The sequence below is a fragment of the Notamacropus eugenii genome, chromosome 2, assembly GCF_028372415.1.
Source record: "Notamacropus eugenii isolate mMacEug1 chromosome 2, mMacEug1.pri_v2, whole genome shotgun sequence".
Classification (NCBI taxonomy): domain Eukaryota; kingdom Metazoa; phylum Chordata; class Mammalia; order Diprotodontia; family Macropodidae; genus Notamacropus; species Notamacropus eugenii.
The window spans coordinates 87,693,026-87,714,527 of NC_092873.1; the positions used below are offsets into that span (position 1 = coordinate 87,693,026).

The window sequence follows — 21,502 nt, forward strand, 5'->3', positions numbered from 1 at the left end:
TTGAAAAACTACACAGATATGGCCTATATTGAATTGCTCCTTCCCAAAGGAAATCGATGGGGAGGGAGGCATGAAGAGAAGTTGGAACTCAAAGTTTTAGGAACAACTGTTGCGTACTATTCTTGCTACTAGGAAATAAGAAATACAGGCAAAGGGGTATAGAAAGTTATCTGGCCCTACGGGACAAAAGAGAAGATAGGGACAAGGGAAGGGAGGGATGATAGAAGAGAGGGCTGATTGGTGACAGGGGCAATTAGAATGCTCGGTGTTTTGGGGTGGTGGGAGGGGACAAATGGGGAGAAAATTTGGAACCCAAAATTTTGTGAAAATGAATGTGAAAAGTTAAATAAATAAATTTTTTAAAAAAAGAAAATTAAATGATATCAGAAGGATTATGTCTTCAATGGCAAGTGAACTGAATTTAAGGGAAGCAGAGCTGTGCAAAGTCATCCCCTTACTTTCTCCTCCAGAGTCATCCAGTAAGAAGAGAAATGCTATTTCATCAAATATTCAGGCTGGCGTCTAGCCTTGGGCCAAAGGGAGTAATTCCATTCCTTTAGCTCCCAGCAATTGTCCCTCACCTACCCCACACCCTTGATTGCTTCTGGTTATGAGAGAACTCCAAACTGAGGTAAAAATCTGACCCATTCCTCAGTGCCTGACAATGTTCCCCCATATCTTCTTTAACTCAATAATTCTCAACCCCAGCTGGTCAAGCCCCATCCTCAGTCTCCCACTATCTGGTACCTTATTCCCACTCTCTTCAGCCGGGGATGCACTGGAGCCAACTCTTATGCAATCGTGAGATTCAATCGCTAAATTTTCAATGTAAGCATTTACCCCTTTGGAAATCATATGAGCCTGATATGCTTTGTTGTTTGTCTAGACGTAAAGTGCTGTAGAAAATGTTCATAATGCAGTTTATGCTTAAAAGTTTATTGTCCAGCATACCTCATTCCAGTCTGCTGAAATTCCCACTCTAAAGGGATCCAATGTGCTTGACCTTCAGGCAAAATCTTTTTTTCTCACTCCTTCCATCTTTTGGTTCTCACTGAAATCTGGCTCCTTCCTGGAAACACAGCCTGTATGACTCCCCTTTTCAGCACTGGCTGCACTTTACTCATCCTCTTCAACTCACCACTTGAAATGGAAAAGTTAGAATACTCCATTTTCCCTATAGCTACTTTCAGGTTCTCTCTCTACCACTATCCTCTCAACCTTTGAGGTTCACTCAATCCACATCTACAACCTAATCAAAGTTCTGGTAGCTGTTGTGTACCAACCTCTAGAACATTCTCCTTTTCTACTCAGTGAGTTCAATGCTTGTCTCAGTGTTTCTCTCCTCACTATCTACCCTTATATGGGGGAGACTTCAAGGTACATATTGATATTCCCTCAAGAACACTTTCTCACAGTTATTCATTGTACTAATTTCACATAGCTTATTCCTCCACCCACCTTAGCCAAACACAGAGATGGTCCTGATCTTGCAAGTGATTATTCATTCCAACCCATCTTCTCCAGCAGAATGCCTTCTTTCTCGTATTCATTGAGTTATATGTCTTCAGCTCTCTGTCTACTCTCCGTGTCCTCATGGTCTACAAACATGCTCATGTACCCTCTATCCTCAAAAAACTCTTGTATGATCTGCACATCACTGTTTGCTATAAATGTGTACTTCTCCTCCCTTCTGGTGTTAAACTCATTGGGAAAACCATTTACATATGAACTTTTATTTCCTTTCTTTTTATTTTCATCCTAACTCTCTACAATATGACTTCTGATCTCAACATTCAACCAAAACTGCCCTCTCCAAAGTTACCAATTGCCTCTTAATTTCCAGATCTAAAGATCTTTTCTCAGGCTCCATCCTTCATGAACTTTCTGTAGTCTCTGACACTGTTAATCACCCTCTCCTTGATATTTTCTTCTCTCTAGATTTTCATGACAACACTCTCTCCTCTTCTCCTCCTAAATGTCTGCCCATCCCTTCTCTCTTTTGCTGGTTATTTACCTTTCCCTTGCACTGATTTATTTGGAATAATCTATTTGAGAAATCCACCAAATCCAGAAAATTCGGGAGGATATTTTCATTACAAATGAGTTTGCTTAATGATTCTCATTATTATTAAGGAAAAGGATCCTTTTTTCTATGATCTCAAACACTTTGAAGCATTTTGGCACTAGAAAGCCAATGTGTTTGGAAGTAATACAGAAGTACCTTCTGTTCTTCCCTCCGCCTCATGTAATCACACAACTTGTCTGTTTTGAAAAATGAATTTTGCTACTCTTGTAATAACATGAAAAGCTAGGTGTGGCTCCTTATATTTCTCAAGACAAGTGACTGTCAGTTAAAATGGAATAAGTTTGTGGTCTACAAGGAGATCATATTAAAAAGTGGTTGCTGTTATTCTTTATTTAATGTTGTAAGATTTTCATTTTAAATATACAATCCCATTTTTTTCTTCACAACTCTTTGAAGAAGCTATTACTATTATCCCTATTTTGCTCATAAGTAAACTGGGACTAATTATTTAATTCATAAATTATTATTAAATGATCCAGGAAGAGATTAATCAGAAAAATCCCATACAAAAGCAGAGTGGGGGTGGAGAGTGGCTCTGTTAAAAAGCTCCAATTCAGAAATAAAGTTGGAGAGATGAATAAATCAAAGAAGAAACTGACCAGTACCAAATATTACTGCAAATCTAGCGATTCCTGCAAATGGAAAGTGACTGAAACAACCACAATTAGCACCTCAAATGAGGGAAAAAAGGGATTTTTCCATAAGCACTACAACATTATTTAGAAGAAATACAGGAAAACATTGAGAATGAAGTAAAATCTGGGCAAGAAAGAATTGAAAGAAGAATAAGGAGCTAAGGGGAAAAAAAGAGTAAACCATGTATATAACAGGACTCTCATAAAATTAGATTAGCTGAAACAGAAATGAATGATTTTGTAGCAGAAAAACATTAAAAAAGTAAAAAAAATTCAGTTTCATAGACAACCTTGTTCTTATGTCCTGTGTGCATGGAAATGTCTTTCTTTTGGTACCATATTTGGCATTTTAAAAATTTTGACATCTAAAAACTACATTGGATCTGACTTATGACTGCAGTCTTTAGGAATATGTGGAGTATGCTCTCAGGACAAAATCATGATGAGGAATTGAGTAAGCTTGGATATTCTGTAATTAATTACAAATTAATAGCTAGACAGTGGTAAGGAAGCTTTATGGTTGGTTGTATCATTGAAAGTGGGGTGCATTCACAAGTCTCCAGTCATGCAGAGCCTGTGCCTCTATCTTTCTTTCCCCTCTTTGTTGCCTTGCTTGAAAGAGAAACAACAATATAGGGGGAAATCTGGGGGCCTTTTCTTATTAAGGAAGTTATGTGACCCATGGAAACTAGTCTTGATTGCTTGTCTTTGTGTTTTTTCATCTGGGTTTTAACTGAAGGACATTAAAGAAGCATATGACCTTATGAACTTTGAAAGGTGAAGAGATTAAGCCATTAGAGTCCTGGAGCCAGAGTCCATGCCGGGGTTTGCATACCAAGGTAATAAGGAAAAAGGTTATGAGGAAACACCTTTGGGAATTAACTCAGAAGTAGCAGAAATGGAGATTCATCCATCCCTCAACTACGTCACATTTAGAAGTGAACTTGGTGAGGTAAATAGTGTGTAAGTCTAAACGCACTCTTTCAAGGGACTGAGGACTTACTAAGGAACATGCACCCTAAAGACTTTAAGGGTGTTTGTGTGTGTGTATGTATGTGTGTGTGTGTGTGTGTGTGTGTGTGTGTGTGTGTGTGTGTGCTGGAGAGTAATGTGCTTACTTCTGTTCTACCACTGTAATGAAAATGTCCCTTTGAAAAAGCAAATGAATGATCATTTAAGAAAAAAAAAAAAACAACTGGGTCATTAATTATGCTAGGAAGAGAAAAATACTGAGAAACATGGTTGAAACTATATTATTTCTAACTTCACATGAACATTGCTCAATTTCAAATTGCAGTCCCCCTTCAAATGCAACTAGTAGCCTACAATAGCTCTCAGGAATATTATGAGCTTACCCTGAGTACTGTTGGCATGGGTCAACAAATCCCATCATTATTAATATACACCAGCTCAACTTTTACCAAATTATTGAATAATGTATGAAATAGTCACTGGACTGCATTAACTTGGAGTAAATGTATTGTATCAGTCTTGAGTATGTTGAATTTTATTTGAATTTTGTTTGCATTGATAAAAGTGATAAGTAGGATATTTATGTATATACTAGAAATGTACAAAATTGTAACCATTGTTTTGATTGCCCCAGCTTCTATACTGGAGGTTTATACTCTAAAATGGAACAGTTTGGAAAACTTTCTTCTACATTACTTCAAAACTCTGCTCAAGGTCTTGTCTCAAATGAATCTTTTTCTGATGTTCCCAGCTGCTAGTGCCCCCCTACCATTTACTGAAATTGTCCTGTATTTCTTTTGTATATGTTTGGATTTAATTGATATGTGTATGTTATTGGTGGAAATCATGAGCCCCTCTAATGTGCTCTGATTAGAGTACCCACCCCCCATTTATACAAGAATGGAACTGAGCTGGGTACTCCTGCCCACTGAAAGGGACATATGTTCAATACTAAAGAACTTTACAATGACATAGATATCTCTTTAATGGCATCAGAGAGACAAGCTGTCTCAAAGAAAATTGGCCACTGAGTAGGGAAGAACAGCCCACTCAGAAGAATGGAAAAGCAAGGACTGTATTGTCTGACATTCTCTCTTCCCATTAAGCAACATGCAGGGACTGTTTCAAGTCTCTCTTTTGGACTTCCCATGGTGGTAAGAAGGTATGCTTTTCCTCTCCACACCTGTCCTATGACAACTGCTTTCACATGACAGAAAACACACAAGCTGCCTGGAGGCAAGGGGCTGAATGGGGACTGGACTTTCTGGCATCCTCTGTTTCTGTGTTTCTTTGTCTAAGCAGAGGTGGGGGAATGGTGGAGCCAAGAGGGTGGAGTAGAAAGATACACATGTGCTAGGTCTGAAACCCACAGCCCATAAAATTCCTGTAAAGAAGAACTCCCAACAAATTCTGGAGCAGCAGAAGACACAGAACAATGGAGTGGAGCAGATTTCTGTTCCAGAGAGGCCTGAAAAACTGACCAGAAAGGTCCATCATGCACCGGACCTGGAGCAGAGCCCAGCCCTGCCTTGGCCCCAAGGCACGGAGAGGAACAGATCTGAGCAGGCTTCAGGGATAGAATCTCCAGCTGCCATGCAGGTCCCTACACCCACAGGTGCCAAAGGTCAGTGAGAGAGTCTTTTCAGTTTGCTGAGAGGAGAGCGGGGTGTCTCCATAACTCAGGCCCCCTGGGGAGGCAGCAGCAGAGGAAGCAGTGGACAAGGGCTCCCAAAGCAGGCAGGAGTTGGGATTCATTGTTGAAGGTCTCTGCATAAATCCCCTGAGGGAACTGAGCCTTGTGTGGCGGCCCTGCCCCCACCTGAGTACTTGAACTTAATCTCAACGGAATAGCAGCCCCGCCCCCACTGAGAACCCTGAGTCTGGGGAGTAACATTTGAATCTCAGCCCCCAAGCGCTAGCTGCGTGGATCTGGTGGCGAGGTAGGTGTGGAAAGGAAACTCAGAAATCAAGTTACTGGGTGGGAAAATGCCCAGAAAAGGGGAAAAAAAATAAGACCATAGAAGGTTACTTTCTTGGTGAACAGATAGTTACTCCCATCCTTTCAGAAGAGGAAGAACAATGCTTACCTTCAGGGAAAGACATAGAATTGAAGGGTTCTGTATCCCAAATATTCAAAATAAATATTCAATAGGCTCAGGCCATGGAAGAACTCAAAAAAGATTTTGAAAATCAAGTTAGAGAGGTGGAAGAAAAACTGGGAAGACAAATGAGAGAGATGCAAGAAAAGCATGAAAAGCAGGTCAACACCTTGCTAAAGGAGACCCAAAAAATGCTGAAGAAAATAACACCTTGAAAAATAGGCTAACTCAATTGGCAAAAGAGATTAGAGAAGAATGCTTTAAAAAGCAGAATTAGCCGAATGGAAAAGGAGGTTCAAAAGCTCACTGAAGAAAATAGTTCTTTAAAAATTAGAATGCAACAGATGGAGGCTAATGACTTTATGAGAAACCAAGAAATCACAAAACAAAACCAAAAGAATGAAAAAATGGAAGATAATGTGAAATATCTCATTGGAAAAACAACTGACCTGGAAAATAGATCCAGGAGAGGCAATTTAAAAATTATGGGCCTACCTGAAAGCCATGATCGAAAAAAGAGCCTAGACATCATCTTTCAGGAAATTATCAAGGAAAACTGTCTTGACATTCTAGAACCAGAGGGCAAAATAAATATTGAAAGAATCCATCAATCACCTCCTGAAAGAGATCCAAAAAGAGAAACTCCTAGGAACATTGTGGCCAAATTCCAGAGTTCCCTGGTCAAGGAGAAAATATTGCAAACAGCTACAAAGAAACAATTCAAGTATTGTGGAAATACAATGAGGATAACGCAAGATCTGGGAGCTTCTACATTAAGGGATTGAAGGGCTTGGAATATCATAGTCCAGAAGTCAAAGGAACTAGGACTAAAACCAAGAATCACCTACCCAGCAAAACTGAGTATAATACTTCAGGGGAAAAAATGGTCTTTCAATGAAATAGAGGACTTTCAAGCAGTCTTGATGAAAAGACCTGAGCTGAAAAGCAAATTTGACTTTCAAACACAAGAATGAAGAGAAGCATGAAAAGATAAACAGCAAAGAGATATCATAAGGGACTTTACTAAAGTTGAACTGTTTATATTCCTACATGGAAAGACAATATTTGTAACTCTTGAAACTTTTCAGTATCTGCATAGTTGGTGGGATTACATACACACACACACACATGCACATGCACACACACATAGAGACAGAGTGCACAGAGTGGATGAAATAGGATGGGATCATATCTTTAAAAAAATGGAATTAAGGGGTAAGAGAGAAATATATTGGGAGGAGAAAGGGAGAAATGGAATGGGGCAAATTATGTCTCATAAAAGAGGCAGGCAATAGACTTTTTAGTGGAGGGAAAAAGAGGGGAGGTGAGAGAAAAACATGAAGTTTACTCTCATCACATTCGACTAAAGGAAGGAATAAAATGCACAGTTATTTTGGTATGAAAACCTATCTTACAATACAGGAAAGTGGGGGATAAGGGTGGGGGGGATGATAGAAGGGAGAGCAATGGGAGGAGGGAGCAGTTTGAAGTCAACACTCTTGGGGAGGGACAGGATCAAAAGAGGGAATAGAAGCAATGGGGGGCAGGACAGGATGGAGAAAATAAAGTTAATCTTACACAACCTGACTATTATGGAAGTCCTTTGCAAAACTACACAGATATGGCCTATATTGAATTGCTTGCCTTCCCAAAGGGAATGGGTGGGGAGGGAGGGATGAAGAGAAGTTAGAACTCAAAGTTTTAGGAACAACTATCAAGTACTGTTCTTGCCACTAGGAAATAAGAAATACAGATAATGGAGTATAGAAAGTTATCTTGCCCTACAGGACAAAAGAGAAGATGGGGATAAGGGAACAGAGGGATGTTTGAAGAGAGGGCAGATTGTTGATAGTGGCAATTAGAATGCTCGGTGTTTGGGGATGGGGGAGGGGAGAAAAGGCGAGAAAATTTGGAACCCAAAATTTTGTGGAAATGAATGTTGAAAGTTAAATAAAGAAATTTAAAAAAAAAAATGTGTGTACTCTTTGACCCAGAAATACCACCTCTCGGGTCATATTCAAAGAGATCATACAAATGAGAAAAAGACCAACATGTAGAAAAATATTTATAGCACCTCTTTTTGTAGTGGCAAAGAATTGGAGATTGAGGGGATGACCATCAATTGGGGAATGGTTGAACAAGCTGTGGTATATGAATGTAATGGAATACTATTGTGGTATAAGAAATGATGAGCAAGCAGACTTCTGAAAAAACCTGGAAATACTTCTATGAACTGATGCTGATTTAGGGAAACAGGACCAGGAGGACACTGTACACAGTTATAGCCTAATTGCCATGGGCTGCCCGGGTCCTCTTACCTATCTCCAGGTCTTTGTTGGCCAGCCGGATAAACGTATGAGAGAAGAGTAAAACAGAAGTGTAGGCTTTATTCTGGATACAAGCTACATGATGTCAGCATGCAGTGCTAGTACTCCCTGTGGGAGCTCCCTTCTCCCTCCCGAGTAGCAAGGAAGAACAATAACCTCTCAGGCTTTCCTGTACCCATTTAAGCTCTCCCCCTGCTAGTTAGCTCGTGGACACCGTGCATGCTCTCAGCCCCTTAGCTAATTCACAACAGGTGTGCTCATGCCATGGACCAATCTCAAGGGTAGGATACTCTCCCCAGCAAGTTTCCACTGAGAAGAGGTGGAAAAATGAGATAGCTCGTGTCTCACTCCTCAATTCCCAGCTGTTCTCAGGGGGCCCTCTTGAGAGTTCTGCGGTTTAGAAGCCCTCACCTTCACCTGATCTGAGACTGCTCACGTGAGAACTGAGCTCACCCCAACATTGTATGATGACTAACTTTGATAGACTTGGCTCTTCTCACCAATGCAAAGTTGTAAGACAACTCCAAAAGATTCATGATGGAAAATGCTATCCACATCCAAAAAAGGAATTATGGAGTCTGAATGCAGATTGAAGCATACTATTTGATTTCTATCTTTTTTGTTTTGCTTCTTCCTTCTTGTAGTTCATTCGATTGGTTGTGATTCCCCTTTACAACATGACTAATGTGAAAATATGTTTAATATGAGTGTGTATGTGGAGCCTGTATCAGATTGCATGGCATGTTGGGGAACAAGATGAAGGAATTTAAAACCAAAAGTTTATGGAACTGAATAATGCAAACTAAAAATAAATTAATCAATTTGAAAAAGCTTGAAACTTGGGAAGCAGAACGCTTCTTTCACAAAGAATTAAAAGTCAAGAAATAGCCTGGAAAATGAAGAAACAATAGAAAAAAATCTAAATGTAGAGACTTACTATGGTGACAACGAAGATCAAAACACACTCAGAAGATAACAAAGTCAAAATTCCTGAATCCAAAGCCTCAAAGATAAATATGAATTAGTCTGAAGTCATGGAAGGGCTCATAAGGGATTTTAAAAATCTAGTAAGAAGTGGGGAGAGAAATGAGAGTGATTCAAGAAAATCATGAAAAACATATCAAGAGCTTCGTAAAATGGGCACAGAAATAGAGAAGAAAATAAAACTTTGAAGAATAAAATAGGCCAAATGGTAAAAGAGGCACAAAATACCAACGAAGAGAAGAATATCTTGAAAAGCAGGATTGGGGGGGCAGAGCAAAGATGATGGAGTAGAAGGATGGACCTGAGCTCTACCCCCTAAAATATGACTCTAAATGAATTCTAGTGCAGTAGAAGCCACAAAACGACAGAGTGAAAGATATTTCCAGCCCAAGACACCCTGGATGACTGATAGGAAAGGTCTATCGAACTGGCTGTGGGGCACAGACAAGACTACAGGAGGTTTTAGGACACCAAATCAGGGGTAGTTGCTGTGGTGTCCAGATTTCTCAGCCCACAAAGGCCAAAAATAGCTTCAAAGGTCAGTAAGAAAGCTCTTTCACCCTGGGTGAGAGGGGGAGCACAGCGCTGACCCTAGGATGGTGGCAGCCATTATAGCAGCAGCATTCACTTTTGGAGCCCTCAGACTTGCAACCCTAGGGGAATCAAGGGGCTGATCTGGGTCTCAGTATTGAAGTCCCGAACGGCAGTCCTGGTTTGAGAAGGAGCACTGGCAAGGTGGAGCTTGTGGCAGCTGTGGAGAGGGAATTCCACTCATAGTTCCAGGGCAGAAAAGAGTGTTTTTGTGTGCTCACAAACTAGAGTACAGTAGGCCAAGAGAAGAGTAAACACCTTTTCCTTGATTGTGCTACCTGGGAGGAATTGAGAACTTACAGGTCCCTAGAGGTATGTCAGACAACACCTGCACAAAACCTATGAAGCCTGGAGTAATATACCCTCTAATTGACAAAAGGACTCAAAAGTCAAGAAACTGGCCGGAAAAATGCCCAAAAAGGGGAGGCTAGTGGAAATAAGACTGTAGAAGTTACTCTCTTGGTGAAAAGGAATTTCTTCCATCCTTTTCAGATGAGGAAGAGAAAAGCATACTATCAGGAAGATGTATAACTTTTGTCAAATTGTTTGCCTTCTCAGTGGGTATAGAGGGGAAGGAAGGAGAGAATCCGGAACTTAAAATTTGAAAAAAAAAAAAAAAGGATGCTAAAATTGTTTTACATGGAATTGGGAAAAAAATAAAATATCAAATAATACTAAACAAAGGCAGGATGTACTTTTGTAGAGTGAGACACCTCGTATAGAAGTGAGGAGAGTTGCCAATGAATACCTGCGTATTATCATGAGGTTTAAACCCGTTTGAAAGTTTGTATACAAAACAATAAAAGTCATCTATTGTGAAAGCCATAATTTTGTATCTCTAAAATAAAACATTTCTCTTTAATACATCTATTATGTACAAATATCATATGAACTAGAAAACATTATAAAGACCAGAGAGATTAGCTGTTCCAATTTCATCTATAGAAGTTCTGACCAACATATCCTGCCCAGTGCTTAGAACATTGACAAAGGCCTGGGCAGGCATGTACTCTCACCCCAGGACCTGTTGCCACTGGAGACAAGCTCCCAGTGTGGGACTTCTCACAACCAGCTTTTTCCAGCATCAGCAGGATGAGGTTGTAGGGCTGCCTTCTGGTACTAAATCTCCTTGGTGATTGAAACATTCACTCTTGCCAATAATTTACACTTTATTTTATGATCAGAAAAAAGCAGCAAGCCCATGACTTCAGCATGTCTAGAGCTGCTGTGCTCTTGTGTCAATTCTGAGTGTACCTTTGGAAGAGCCTCTGGAACATGTTCAACCTTTCCTGGAGAAGTTGATCAGCCATGCTAGAGATGAGTGGTCAGACCCTGGCAGGCTTGTCTAATGACCTGAGACTTAAAGAGTTGTTTAGCTGTGCAACTAGGAGTCTTTATGTTACAATCATTTATTTTGTATGAAGGAAATCATTTCATGTCCTGCATCACATGAACATTATACACTGCATGCCCTATTTCACCACATAATTATTGCAGATTTTATAATAAATTTTGGGGTGTGATCATTATGTGAAGCTTTAAAATTGTGTCTGTATCACTTAAAAATCATTGATTACTCAACTGCCTTTGGTGCAAGATTAGGATGCACAGTATGCTCATGAATATACAGTAGAACTGAATATTTATGGCAACTTTGCCTGCTCCCCTGCTTCTCTTGGGTTTTTGGCTCTTCAATGAGTTGAGTGAAAACTGCTATACTCTAAACAAACCATACAAGTAAGTTTTTAGAAATATACTGACAATTCATGTGCACTGAGAATCCTAGGCTCGTGGCTCTCAGTGTGGGAGAGATAAATGTAAAGCCATATGCCACTGGTGAATACACTGCTGCTCTGCTTACCTTTTAAGTGACATGAACAGAAATATGCTATGTGACGAAAGGTTATAAACTCATTTTTGGACTAAAAAAATCAGAGTGTGATGACTATGTGGTGGAGACAATTACGTGGTGAAATATATTACTTTCTGCTCTTTTGGAGGGAGACCCTTGACTTATGTAAAACCTAAGTTTGAAGTGATTTTACTTTGGGCTCCATAATGGAGCTTAGAGGCAGGGCAGTGAAGACCCTGACTCCTTCTTTCAAGGCTACACTACTCCAGGATCATACCTAGTACCTGAGACAGCCCAGAGCAGAGGGGCCCCTTCCTAGGAAAGGGCATGCGTAGGCTTCTGCCTTAACTCAGGTCTGTTGTTGCTTCATCCTATTGTTTCCCTAGATAAATTAGAAATTTCTTCAGGACATGGATTGCTTGATTTTTTTTGTATCATTTTATTTATGGCAACTAGCACAGCAAAAGGAACACAGCAAATATTTAATAAATGCTTTTTTGTTGAACTTATGGTCTAGTTCTGTGAAAATCTACATCCTTTCACAACAACTGAAAGAACTGGGGTCACAGAAAGTCCAGGACTGGAGAAAACATTTATTGCTGTGACTTTCCTGAATGCCTTACAATAATACATTATTAACAATTTTGCTGAAATTGAAGGAATTAGAATAGACAATAAGGAAACAAAGCCATCACTCTTTCAGATGATATACTTGGAGAATCAAGTAAAAAACTACTTCAAACAATTAACTTCAGCAAATTTGTAGGACAGAAAGTAAACCCTCTTAAATTATTGGCATTTCTATATATTACTAACAAATCACAGCAGAAAGATATGGAAAGAGCAATTTCACTTAAAATAAATGTAGACAATATAAATTATTTGGGAGTCTGCCTGCCAAGACAAATCCAGGAATTGTAATCACAAAGTTACTAAATATTTTTCACAAAAATAAACTGAGATCTAAATAATTGGAGAAATTGGAATTGCTCATGGGTAGGCTGAGCTAATATGATACAAATGACAATTCTATCTAATTAATTTACTTATTCAGCGCTGTACCAATCAAACTACCAAATATTATTTATAGAACCAGAAAAAATAAGAAAATTCATCTTGAAGAACAGAAAGTCCAGAATATCAAGGGAATTAATGAAAATTCAAAAATAGGTGGCCTAACTGTACCTGATCTAAAACTATTATACAGAAGAAATCATCAGAACTATCTGGTACTGGATAAGAAATAGAGTGGTGGATTAGTTGAATAGGTTAGGTACATAAGACACAGTAGTCAATAACTATAGTAATTTATTGTTTGATAAACCCAAAGAATTCAGCTTCTGGGATAAGAACTCACCATTTGACAAAAACTGCTGGGGAAATTGCAAAATAGTATGGCAGAAACTAGGCACAGACTAGCATCTTAAACCACAAAGCAAGATAAGGTCAAAATGGGAGCATGACTTAGTCAAAGGGTGATACCATAAGCAAATTAGGAAAGCAAGGAATAGTTTGCCTGTCAGATCTAGGGAGAAGGCAAGAATTTGTGACCAAACAAGAGACAGAGAACATCATGAAATGAAAAATTGGATAGTTTTGACTACATTAAAATAAAAAGGTTTTGATTTTATGAAATTAAAAAGCCAATACAACCAAAATAAGGAAAATAGAAAGTTGGGAAATAATTTTTACTGTCAGTGTATCTGATAAAAGTCTCATTCCTAAAATATATAGAGAATTGAGTCAAATTTATAAGAATACAAGTCATTCCCCAGTTGATAAATGGTCAAAGGATATGAACAGGCAGTTTTTAGATGATACTAAAGCTATCCATAGCCATGTGAAGAAGTGCTCTAAATCACTATGGATTAGAGAAATGCAACTCTGAGGTACCACCTCACACCCACCTGATTGCCTAACATGACACCAAAGGAAAACGATAAATGTTGAGAAGAAATATAGGAAAATTGAAACACTAATGCATTGTTGGTGGAGTTGTGAACTTATTCAACCATTCTGGAGAGCAATTTGGAATTAAGCCCTGAGGGCTATAAAACGGTGCATACTCTTTGATTCAGCAATACTGTTACTAGGTCTTTATCCTGAATAGATCATAAAAAATAGAAAAGGATTCCCATATACAGAAAGGTTTCTAATAGCTTTTTGCGATGGCAAAGAATTGGAAATTGAATGCATGTCCATCAAGTGGGGAATGGCTAAACAAACTGTGATATATGAATAAAATGGAATACTATTGTGCTATAAGAAATGACAAGCAGGTGGATTTCAGAAAAACCTGGACTTATATGAAGTGATGCTGAGTGAAATGAGCAGAGCCAGGAGAACATTGTACACAGTAATAGTCATGTTGTGTGATGATCAACTTTGATAGATTTGGTTCTTCTCAGTACTACAATGATCTAAGACAATTCCAGAAAACTCATGATAGAAAATGCTATCCACATCCGGAGAAAGTGCTTTGGAATCTGAATGCAGACCAAAGCATAATATTTTAACTTTTTTTGTTGTATTTTCTTTCTTGTGGTTTTTTCCTTGTGTTCTGATTCTTCTTTCACAATATGACTAATATGGAAATGTTTGATAAAATTATACATCCATAACATATCAAATTGTGTGCTGTCTTGGGAAGGGGGGAGGAGAGGGAAGAAGGGAGGGTGAAAAAAAGTTTGGAACTCAAATCTTATAAAAATGAATGTTCAAAACTATCTTTACATTAATTGGAAAAAAATGCTATTGCGGATAAAAAAAAAAATTATTTTCTTGAAATGAATTGATTACCATAAGTGCCAATAAGGTATTAACTTTTCAAACAGATAAAATTTGGGGCATGAGGGCCAGTCCTAGACAACATGCAAAACTTATTTGTCTTTAACTTTACCCACACTGTTCAGTCTCCTTTAGTAGTAGTAACCTTAATTAAGGTTAATTTAAGATGGGTTAAAGTGAGAAATCTTGAGGAGTTTTTCATCACCTACTATAAATGAATGAAATGGCTGATTCCAGACAGTCCAGGTCTCTAAAATATAGTCCCAGTATCTTTGTACCTTGATCATATACCACTTCTCAAAACTCTGTATTCGAATCAAACTGGAAAACTTTTTAACCCTTCATTCTTGTGCTATCCACAGGAAAGGCCATGTCAGTGTCTACACTGTTCTTCTCCTTGGAGTGGATGTCACCTTCCCTTCTCTCTGATCCCTACCACCTAACCCCAACATATTCCCAAATCCATCTCTCTTCCTCCAAAAATCCACCTCAGTTGCCTCCTCCTTCATGAAGTTAGCCCCAATCTCTCAGGTAAAAGTATCCCTTCTGAAGGCAAAGATTTTCATTTTAATATGAGAATCTCTAAGACCTTCCTTCCTAAACTGAGCCTGAACAGTAGGTGCTTAAGATTGACTGGATTTGAACTAATTCTATCAGTGGGGCAAAAGGCCACACCTAAGGGAAAGGAAGACTAAATAAACAAGGAAAAGACATAACTTGAGCTAACTGGCCAGAGAGAGGTGGTTCACTGGTTTTACACATGAAATCCCATGTCCTAAGAGAACAATTAATGAGACTGGGAGCATTCAGCTGCAAATACAGAAAAACAGGCACGTAAAAGAGAAAAATTTTAAACCAACTTGGGTTTACTCAGTCCTCCCCATTTATGGCATCCCTCCCAATTTCACAGAATAACAAGGGAAATGTGGACAGACATAAAAGGGGGGACGTCTTACAAAATCCTTTCATTCAACTAGCAATTCTTAAGCACTGACTGTATACAAAGTACCATGCTAGGAACGATCAACCAAGGCAGGGCCAGTTGCAGCTCGTGACACTTGAGGTGGTCCAGGTCTCAGTTCCAGGCTCCTTTTATCAGGTGCCTCTTCCCTCTCCTTGCATAGAGCAGGGCCTGTTCCCAGCTCCTCCTCCTTATTTTTTTAATATGACTCCTTCAGCCGTCCCAGGACACAATGAATGATACAGATCACACCTTATTTATTAAGGACAAATATGAGAAAAAAATACAGTAAATGCAGAAAGGATAGCAGTATAACTAAGAGGGAGTCTGTATGAGGACAGCAGAAGCAAACTTCCTTCTCCCTGAGGCCCTGTACCAAGGGATTGTAGAAAACATCCAGAGCAGGAGGTGGAAACTACAGGGTCTTTTGGGAGAAGGAGGATGGTAAACAGCCCATAGGTGCAGGAGAATGCTGGTTCCAGGACAATCACTGAACCACTCCTCCCTCTTGGATGCCTGGGACAGGAGAGCAGGGAGGGAGGTACTCTCTTTGAAGGACAGAATCCTAAGGTTCATCTCAGAAGGCCTGCAGGGGGGAAGAGGGTGATTACGGGCTAGAGGATCTATAAGCAGTATGTCTTCTACGAGGACGAAGGAAAGCCTGATAATGCCTTGGAGGCAAAGTCCCCATTAATCTTTCCTGTGCCCTCAAAAAGAGATTTACTCATTTTTCTTATTAAAACGTAGATGTTTCTCTCTTCCCCTGCCTCCTGGATTCCTGAGGATTTCTCTGAAAATTCTTATCGCAAAGGGAAGGGATCCTGCCTAAAGCAGGACTTCTGCTGAATCATGAGACATTTGGAGAATAGTACTGGAAACTTCTTGGAGCAATAGGGTCAAATATCACAGATTTTACCATTCCCCCTCTCATCCTAAGGAACTGGGAATGCCCCAATTAGGGAGAAAAAGAGCCTAGCAAGAGAGAGACAGAACCAAAGTCACACTCATTCCTAGAGTCTGTGAGTTCAGGGATGGAGAATTATGATCCTTGGTCACAAGGAAAAAGGGATATTACCTGTAGGCTGAGGCCCAGTGTGTCCTGAGGAGGCAGAAGAAGAATGAGAAAGAGAAAAATATGAGGTCACAAAGAGTGAAGTTCTAAGAGGGGGAAGTTTTCTACCCTAGAGTCAGGATGCTCACCTACCACTCCAATGTGAGGGATCCTAAACTTTAACCCCATTGTGTCTTAGGAATTCTCCTCATAAGCAAAAGGAAGGAACAGTTCAGGGCAGTAAAAAGCCTGAGGAATCTCCTCTTTGTCAGGCCCAGCACTTGGCTCTCTCAGTCACCAAATCCTCCTACTTCAGGTAGGTTCTGGTTGGGGAAATATTGATAGCAATATCTCCCTCCTCTTGGCTTTGCATCTGACCTCCTGGGATAAGTTCCCTTTTTGGGTTAAGGGGCAGGAATTTGTTCCAGAGCCAGAGCCAGAGCCCCTAGACTAGTGGTGATGGATCCTCCCTCATGGCCTGAGTTCTATGGAGCCAAACCCTCTCACTACATGCTCCTCACCTTTCTTGTTCTTCAGGTGGATGATCAACCCTACACTGAGGAAGATCAGCCCCAGGACAAAGCCTCCAATTCCACTCAGCAGTTTGCTCTGGGCAGATTCAGACTGTGCCCCTGCAGAGAATATGCCTTGGATCATCACTTATCAGTCCTCTCCATTCCATCCTCATCCAGTGACCTCAGAGCCCAGCCTGGTTTGGGGGACACTAAGACATGGAGAGGTAAGCAGGGGCAGAAGCCTGGATTCCTGCTCCAACTCCATCTGAAGGAAAAGACGCCAAGGGTGTTTGGGAGTGAGATGAGAGAGAAGGACTGCTTTTTTGAGGACACTTCCCATTCCTTGATTTCCAGACACGTGTGAATTCCCAGAGGTAAAAATTATCTATCTCCTAGGGTAAGGGAGAGTCAAGGGAATTTGGGATCCCCAGGAGAGGACTGTCTAAGATTCTGCAAGTTCCTCCTGCTGAGGAGTACGTGTTTCCACAAAGCACCAGGGTTCTGTGGATGCTAGCTCAGTGCTGCAGTCAGGAAGCCATGCTGGGAGAGGGAGTAGGATGCATACAATCCAAGGCATAGAAAGGGGGTCTGTGGGACCATTCACTGAAGGACCTCCAGAGATTGTCCTGGGGAGGGGACAGGTTGGGGACAGGGTAGGGGAGTTGGCTCTCACTCCATTCCACACTGATGGGGCTCTGTAGGCTGGCATGCTCCACACTGCAGGTGTAGACATCTCTGCTCTGGGGAGTCATTTCCAACATGACCAGGGTCTGGTAGGTCCAGTCTCCATGTTGTATCACACCCGTGGACACGATCCCAGCTGTCTCCTCCTGCCCATTCTTGAACCAGGTGACCTTGATCTTGCTTGGATAGAAGCCAGTGACAGAGCAGACCAGCAGGTGCTGCAGGGCGTCTGTCTTGGAGGGGGAGATGGTCACTCTGGGCTGGACTGACGGACAGAGAGACAAAGTGTCAGGAGAGGGAGATCCTCCTACCTTGTGATGAGGGTCCCTGTGGCTGTCTGGCCCTGAAGGCCTCTCCCAGAGGTGTCCAGCACAGGCTTGGAGGTGCTCTCCCTTGTCCAGGGTGGGGGGTGAGGTCCTCCAGGCTCCCATCGTCCCCACCAGGACTGTCCAGTCTAGGCAGGGTCCCCTCGGCCCTGGCTTTGGCCCAGCCCCTTCGGGCGGTCCTGTCCAGGGTGGGGCAGAGGGAGGGAGGCTGCGGGGCAGGTGGGCGGGGGTCCAGCCTCCTCGGGGTCAGCTCAGGACACACGTTCAGGTCCGGGATCAGGGGGCCCGCCCTCCCCGGGTCCTGAAGTCAGGGGGTGAGGGTCGGGGTCACTCACCTCTTCTGTCCAACGTGAAGGGTTTACAAGCCTCGTAGTTGTGTCTGCACAGCGTGTCCACGTAGCCTCGGTATTCCTCCAAGGAATCCTCCTGACCGTTCCAGTACTCAGCATCGGGCCGCCCCAGCTCCGTCACGGCCACGAACTGCCCCACGTCGCTGTCGAAGCGGACATCCTCCTCGCCATTGTAGATGTCTCTAAACACAAGCCGCACCCGCTCCGTGCCGTTGGTGAAGTAACACTCAAACTTGTACTGATACACGAAATCCTCTGCGGACGGACGGGAGCAGCGTCAGCCGGGGACAGACTGACCGACCGCCGCCCCAGTGACCAGGCCGGGACCGCCACCTGGGGTGCCTGACGGGTGACCTGCATGGCCTCGGTCACTGAGCCCTTTGCTCCCAGCTCCCCCTCCCTCTAAGAACCCAGGGGAGAGGTCGGGGTTCGGCCTATCCTGGGACAGCGAGGCCCCGCCCCTCCCTGCCCCTCCCCCTCTCTGTGGCAGTAATTGGGGAGGGGTCCTTGAGTCTGGAAGCTCAGAGAAGCCGCTATCTCGCTACAAACATGATCCTGGAAACATGTAATAGCTTGTGGTTTCCTACTTCTGGCCCCACCCAACACACACACTCACCCTTTACACACACACACCATACTCATGTACATGCAACACACATTCACACAACTCTCACACACATTCACATAGACACATACACACATACACAGTCACTTATACATACAGTCATCACAAGTAGAGAAGGTGGCAAAGGGAAGTGAGGGGACCCACAGAAAGTTGTATCTTAGAGGCACAGGCTGGCTCCTTTCTCCTCCTGGGAAATTCCCATTGAGATCCTCCTTCTGCCTGCTCCCTGTCCTGGACAGAGCTGCCCCTCCCAGGCCATCAAGACCTCAGTCCCTTCCGGGATCTTCCTCCTGCCTGCACCAAAGGCCCCTGGGACCTTGTGATATGACCAACTTGCCCCTATTTCCCAGAGCAAATGTCCTTCACACTGACACAACTGCCCTACTCCAACTGTTTCTGTGCTACTTGAAAATTTTCCTACTTATCAACCCAAGTTCAGGCTCACCTAGCCCATTTCCCCACTTTTACACAGGATGGAACTGAGGAACAGCCTATTGAGATGACTGACCCAAGGACACTAGGCCAGGAATTATCGCAGCTGGGGGTGTAGCATAAGTCCTCTGACTACAGGCTCAGTCATCTTTTCCCTAAAACCACTTTGTTAATAACTTCCAGTCAATATCCCACATTGGTAGAAAAATCAATGAAGGGTTTGAAAAAGAAAAATAAGTTCAAGGAATGTCATGATCAATGAGCCAGGAGTGAAATCTAAGGCTAGTGCTCAAGACAAGGCACTTTCAACCCAGAGTGATATCATTAAGTCCATATTATGTGCAAAACATTTTTAAGCTGTGGAAATACAAAAATATCCCACAGAACCTGTTCGCTTCATCATTACAGTCCAAAATGGGGAGAAAGACATCTAGATAGCAAAAATACAAAAAAAAAAAAAAAAAGGAGGCAGGCAAAGAAGAGGAATCGACATATTGGTAAGAGAAATTTGAGAAGAATCATTTCATTTGTTTAAAAGATGAGATTTTGAGGGTGGAGTGGGCTGGACCTAAATATTTGGAAGGAGGATTCAAGATTGACTGGAAACCAGGAATCTTGAGGAAATTTCCTAGTCCCAACATGCTGTATATTCTGGGGCCCTGGACAGGTCTTTTCCTCCCTCCCTGCACCCCTGTTTCTTTTCAAAGTCCTCACATCTCACTTAGATTGGAGCTGTCACACAACAGTTCAGGTAAGGAACTAGCATACACATAGACAGGGAGAGAACTAGGCAAGGGGATCTTCACACTTATCTGTGGCTTCCTCTCACCTGGAAGTACCAGGATACTCCAGGTACAAGGACAATGAGTATAGATTGACTCCCCATTAGATGTATTCCAAAGACAATTATATGAGGGAATCTGAGCAAAGAGAGAACACCATAACCTGGAGATATCAAGGAAGTTTTCATGGAGCATGAGGCATTTGAATTGTTCTTTGAAGGAAGTCAAGGCTCTGAAATCAGAGATGAGGGTTAAATTCTGGAAAAAGCTGATTGATTAGTTCAAGTGGAATGGGAAGTGTTCAAAGGAGAGGAAAATAAATGTGAGAAGTGGGTTGGGCTTTAAATGTCAGGTTGAGGAATCAGGCATTGATCCTATAGGCAAAGGGAAGGCACAGAAGGTTTGTAAGAAGTCTAGGAATATTGTTTGACATTGGTGTGAATGATGGATTTAAGAGAGAAATCAGCAGAACATGGCTGACCTGAGCATTGAGAAAGTCACAGATGATGTAGTGCAGGTGAGAGATGAATTTTCTCAAGGGAACCCCCTCAGTCCTCAAACAGTCCCCTCAGTCCCACTCTCTTGTTCCTGACCACAGAAACATATTCTGATGCCAGACTGGGTATCTTTGTATCTCTGGTTATCTTTGTAACTCTGACATAGCTCCCTGTTCTACCATCTACCCCAAATGATCAGCTTGTTTTTCTGCAGAAGGAGCCCCCTCCAACCTCGCCAGTGGCCTCTATTCCACAATAGGAGTAAATTTCCACCCTCTTCTTGGGAGATCGAGGACTCCGCACCCTGTGTGGATGACTCAGGGATCTCTGTTACTTTACTTACCTGGGATGTCCCTGGCCAAAGATGTAGATAAACTCAACAGCATTGATGTCATTAACAGACAAGTCTTCCAGCAGCCAGCAGAGATCCAAACATCAACCATGTCAGAGATGAGCAGGAAATCAAGGGAATGAGCAAGCAGGATGGATGGTCTCTGAGCCAATCAATAGGACTTACCACCTCACTTGTTGGAGAAAAAGACTAGGCTGGTGTCTTTAAGTCCTCTAAAAGTGGAAAGTGACTGAAAGAGGAACCAATAAGTTTTCACAGCTAACCTGATTCATCTGTCTCCAGGCAGAATGTTATTGTAAAGGGCCTGCTAGAACACTTCTCTTGGCAGGAGAAACAAGTGCCCTAGATCTAAGCCCTTACAGCCTCCTAAATGTACTTCCTCATTCCTGTCTTGCTTTGCTCATATCTTCAGTTGCCTTTTATCTTTAAAATGCTTCCCATTAGAACTTGAATTCTCTGAGAGCAGAAATGTATCTCCAGCCCTTAACACAATGCTTGGCACATAGTAAGAAGTTACTAAGTTCCTTATTCATGCTTTCAATAACATACAGATTTATAATAATAATGTTTTACATCCACTAAATGCTTTCATAT

At 41.7% G+C, this 21,502-nt stretch overlaps 1 protein-coding gene across 2 annotated transcripts in view; it reads right to left on the minus strand.

The window, feature by feature from the left end:
- Nucleotides 1-21,094, minus strand: part of LOC140525900 (HLA class II histocompatibility antigen, DR beta 5 chain-like) — a 72,059-nt gene extending 50,965 nt beyond the window's left edge. Inside the window, exons 1-6 of one of the 2 annotated variants that reach the window (XM_072641672.1) lie at nt 20,900-21,094; nt 18,206-18,475; nt 17,534-17,809; nt 16,867-16,977; nt 16,370-16,393; nt 15,532-15,880 (exon numbers count right to left, since the gene is read on the minus strand). In XM_072641672.1, the coding sequence (XP_072497773.1) occupies nt 15,867-15,880; nt 16,370-16,393; nt 16,867-16,977; nt 17,534-17,809; nt 18,206-18,475; nt 20,900-20,999 (795 nt within the window). In that variant the 5' untranslated portion in view covers nt 21,000-21,094 and the 3' untranslated portion in view covers nt 15,532-15,866. Of the gene's footprint in view, nt 1-15,531; nt 15,881-16,369; nt 16,394-16,866; nt 16,978-17,533; nt 17,810-18,205; nt 18,476-20,899 lie in introns of those variants that run through there. The other variant, XM_072641673.1, reaches the window with a different exon arrangement.
- Between the last annotated feature and the right edge of the window lie 408 nt (nt 21,095-21,502).